This window comes from Triticum dicoccoides, chromosome 4A (genome assembly GCF_002162155.2).
Source record: "Triticum dicoccoides isolate Atlit2015 ecotype Zavitan chromosome 4A, WEW_v2.0, whole genome shotgun sequence".
NCBI lineage: Eukaryota > Viridiplantae > Streptophyta > Magnoliopsida > Poales > Poaceae > Triticum > Triticum dicoccoides.
Genome location: NC_041386.1, coordinates 654,085,388 through 654,088,550, shown reverse-complemented (window position 1 = coordinate 654,088,550; position 3,163 = coordinate 654,085,388). Strand labels below are relative to the sequence as shown.

Genomic DNA, 3,163 nt, shown 5'->3' with positions numbered 1-3,163 from the left:
TAATTTTTATTTCTAGCTGATCCGAGCTGCGTACTGGTGTTGTGAAAAATATAAAACATTTTTATTTTCTTTTTGATGAAGATGGTCGATCTGAAATTGTTTTTCTTCACTTGATCTAATCTTGCTAATGGAGTTTTTTTACCCGATCTAAACATTAAAAATGTTTTGCAATACTTGCCTCCGATGTTCATCTCAGCATGGCTTTTATTTTTTGAATCCACCTCAGGATGTTCTTGAGAAAACAACTGGCACCTCTTTCCCGATTGAAGCTCTACTTAAGTAATTTTTATTTCTAGCTGATCCGAGCTGCATACTGGTGTTGTGAAAAATATAAATCTTCAGTAATATGCGCATACTTAGCTCCGATTTCCACTCGCTTGACCATATACATGAATAAAATGTTACTTGTTCAACATATACCTTTTTATTTAAAAGAACACTGTCTGGATTTGTCATCTAAAAGAAAGAGGACTACGGTGAGTAGCTCATTTATGTTAGGCAATTCCAATGAGAAATTAAGAACAAAATTCCTTGTTAGTTCACCATACTCATGAGTCATGAATCATGCTGCTGCTGATGGTATTAGAGGACATGATCATCATCTTTTTAGACATGCATCTTAAGTCAGCTTTGCTTTATTTACCATAACAAATAAATGGTGTTTTTGCCATCAAAATAAAATAAATAGATGGTGCATGCTTTTGCATCTGTTACCAAGTTTAAGAAGCATATGTTATGAGGGAGTAGTTTATTTCTGCTCAAAAAATGTTTTGCTATATCCTCGTCATCTCTATTTCTTTGTGATGGCCTTAGGTATTAGAGTAGTTCAGCAAGCATATGCATTATAATTTTGTTATTGTACTATCTATTAATCTTATGTTCTGTACTGTAGACTTGCATCATGAAGGCTGAACAGTTTGGACCTTGGTCAGATCTTCCTACCGAACTCCTGGGCCTTGTCCTAGAGCGCCTCGATTCCCTAGCTGACCGTGTTCGTCTGAGAGCAGTCTGTCACCCATGGCGCTCTAATAGTATGTTGCAGAATCTTCCCCTCCCATTCCCTTGGCTCACCCTCACCGATGGAACCTTCCTCTGCATCCCAGGCAGTGAGGTTCACCGCATGCCTCTACCAGATGGTGCTCGTTGGCACGGCTCCATTGATAACAGGCTATTCCTCATAAGCTGTGATGGTGCGTGTTCATTGCTGAACCCTTTTTCCAAGAGCACACTGGATCTTCCTAATCTTGCAAGTGTTTGGCAGCGCGAGATAGATAACCATGCTGAATATACCGATGTTCCAGTTTCCTATAAGTTAGTGGCGCCCTCGCCGCTGGAATCATCACCCAAGTCCCTTGTTGCTGCGTTGATCATCGGCAATTGTTATTCTGTTGATCTTTGTGTCGTTCAACCACCTGCCACCACTTACTCATTCAGAGGTATACGTACTGCACTGGGGGAGCCACCAACATTAGTTGACCTTGCATTCTTGGATGGAAGGCTGTACGTGGTATCTGGATTTTTCAAGCTTTTCGTCGTTGATTTTGGTGAGAACCTTGGTACTTATCCAAAGATGAAATGCGTAATTGACTCTGGTGGTGATTGTGGAACGCCTCAATACCTGTCTAAGAAGGTGCTTTATGGACTCAGCCAGTATTTAGTGGAATGTGGTGGTAGGCTGCTTATGGTGCAAAGATTTACACACTCACAGGGTTTTGGGAATTCTCACACTGTTGGATTTAATGTCCTTGAGGCAGACTTGCGCACTAACCCTGGTCAGTGGAGAACGGTGAGTGATTTGGGTGGCCACGCGCTCTTTCTTGGTAAGCAAAGCTCAAAGTCCCTGCCTGCTGCAGAATGCAGTGGATCCCAGGAGGACTGCATCTACTTCATCTGCGATTATCCTTGTCCAGAGTCTTCTGCAGAACCTCTTCGCGACGCTGGCATATACAACGTGAGACGTGGGATGATAATGGCATTGCATTTAAAGAATCCTGCAGTACCGCAACGCCAAGCTGGTCAGTGGGGCCTGACCTGGTTTTTTCCTTCTGAAGCTATATGATCAACCCAGCAGGATTTTTTAGTCTTTTGTGGTCAACCAACATGCATGGGTTCTGCTCATCTTTATCATACCAATATGTTATTTTGTGGACTTAATTAGTATATGATGGTGTGCACTTTTAATTAAGTCATTTGGTGACAATAATAGGATCATGTAATCGAATGCTTAAACCTTTCATTGTGGACACTTGATGTTTTATCTTTGTGGCTATGCTTTCAACAGACTTGGGAGTTAATCATAGCTCTGCACGTATATGTTTCTGCCATGTAGATAATTGCCCTACTTCCTACAGGTGGTGATTTTTTTTCCTAGAAAGTGGATAGCCCTAGCCTCTCCATTATCATGACGCACACAGCTGTAATTTATTGAAGTGCAAAAGTTTTACAAACAAGCCTCAGTAGAAATAAAAATAAAAAGACAGGTGGTGAGTCATGGACTATCTGTTTAGAGAATTCAAAAGCAGAGTGGTCTAGCGTAGCATAAAGGTACATGAGCATTTCATCAATTTTCAGTGAGCGTAATTTTCCCTTTTCAGCAAGGTTGTGTAGGGAATTTCTATATGCCCATTTGCTCATCTACGTCCTCCATTCATGTGTCCAAATGTGTGCTCTATTCTACATTAAATTTATGCATTGGTGATACAATATGTTAGTCTTTTGTGATCAACCGACGTGGCTGGTTCTGCTCATCTTTATCCTACTAATAGTATGTTATTGTGTGGACTTAATTAGTATATGATGGTGTGCACTTTTAAGTCATTTGGTGACCTTAATGGGATCACATAATCGAATGCTTAAGCCTTTCGTTGTGGAAACTTGATGTTTTATCTGTTTTGCTATGCTTTCAACAGACTTGGGAGTTAGTCATAGCTCTACACGTATATGTTTCTGCCATGTAGATAATTGCCCTACTTCCTACGGGTGGTGATTTTTTTTTCAAAAAAGTGGATAGCCCTGGCCTCTCCATTATCATGATGCACACATCCGTAATTTATTAATGTGCAAAAGTTTTACAAAGAAGACTCAGTAGCAATAAAAATAAAAAGACAGGTGGTGAGTTATGGACTGCCTGTTTACAGAATTTCAAAAGCAGAGTGGTGTAGCG

At 40.5% G+C, this 3,163-nt stretch overlaps 1 protein-coding gene across 1 annotated transcript in view; it reads left to right on the top strand.

The window, feature by feature from the left end:
- LOC119289594 overlaps window positions 1–2,257 on the top strand; it is a 3,257-nt gene extending 1,000 nt beyond the window's left edge. Inside the window, exon 2 of the mRNA XM_037568892.1 lies at window positions 893–2,257. Coding sequence (XP_037424789.1) covers window positions 902–2,059 — 1,158 coding nt within the window. The 5' untranslated portion in view covers window positions 893–901 and the 3' untranslated portion in view covers window positions 2,060–2,257. The remainder of the gene's footprint in view (window positions 1–892) is intronic.
- Window positions 2,258–3,163: the final 906 nt, after the last annotated feature.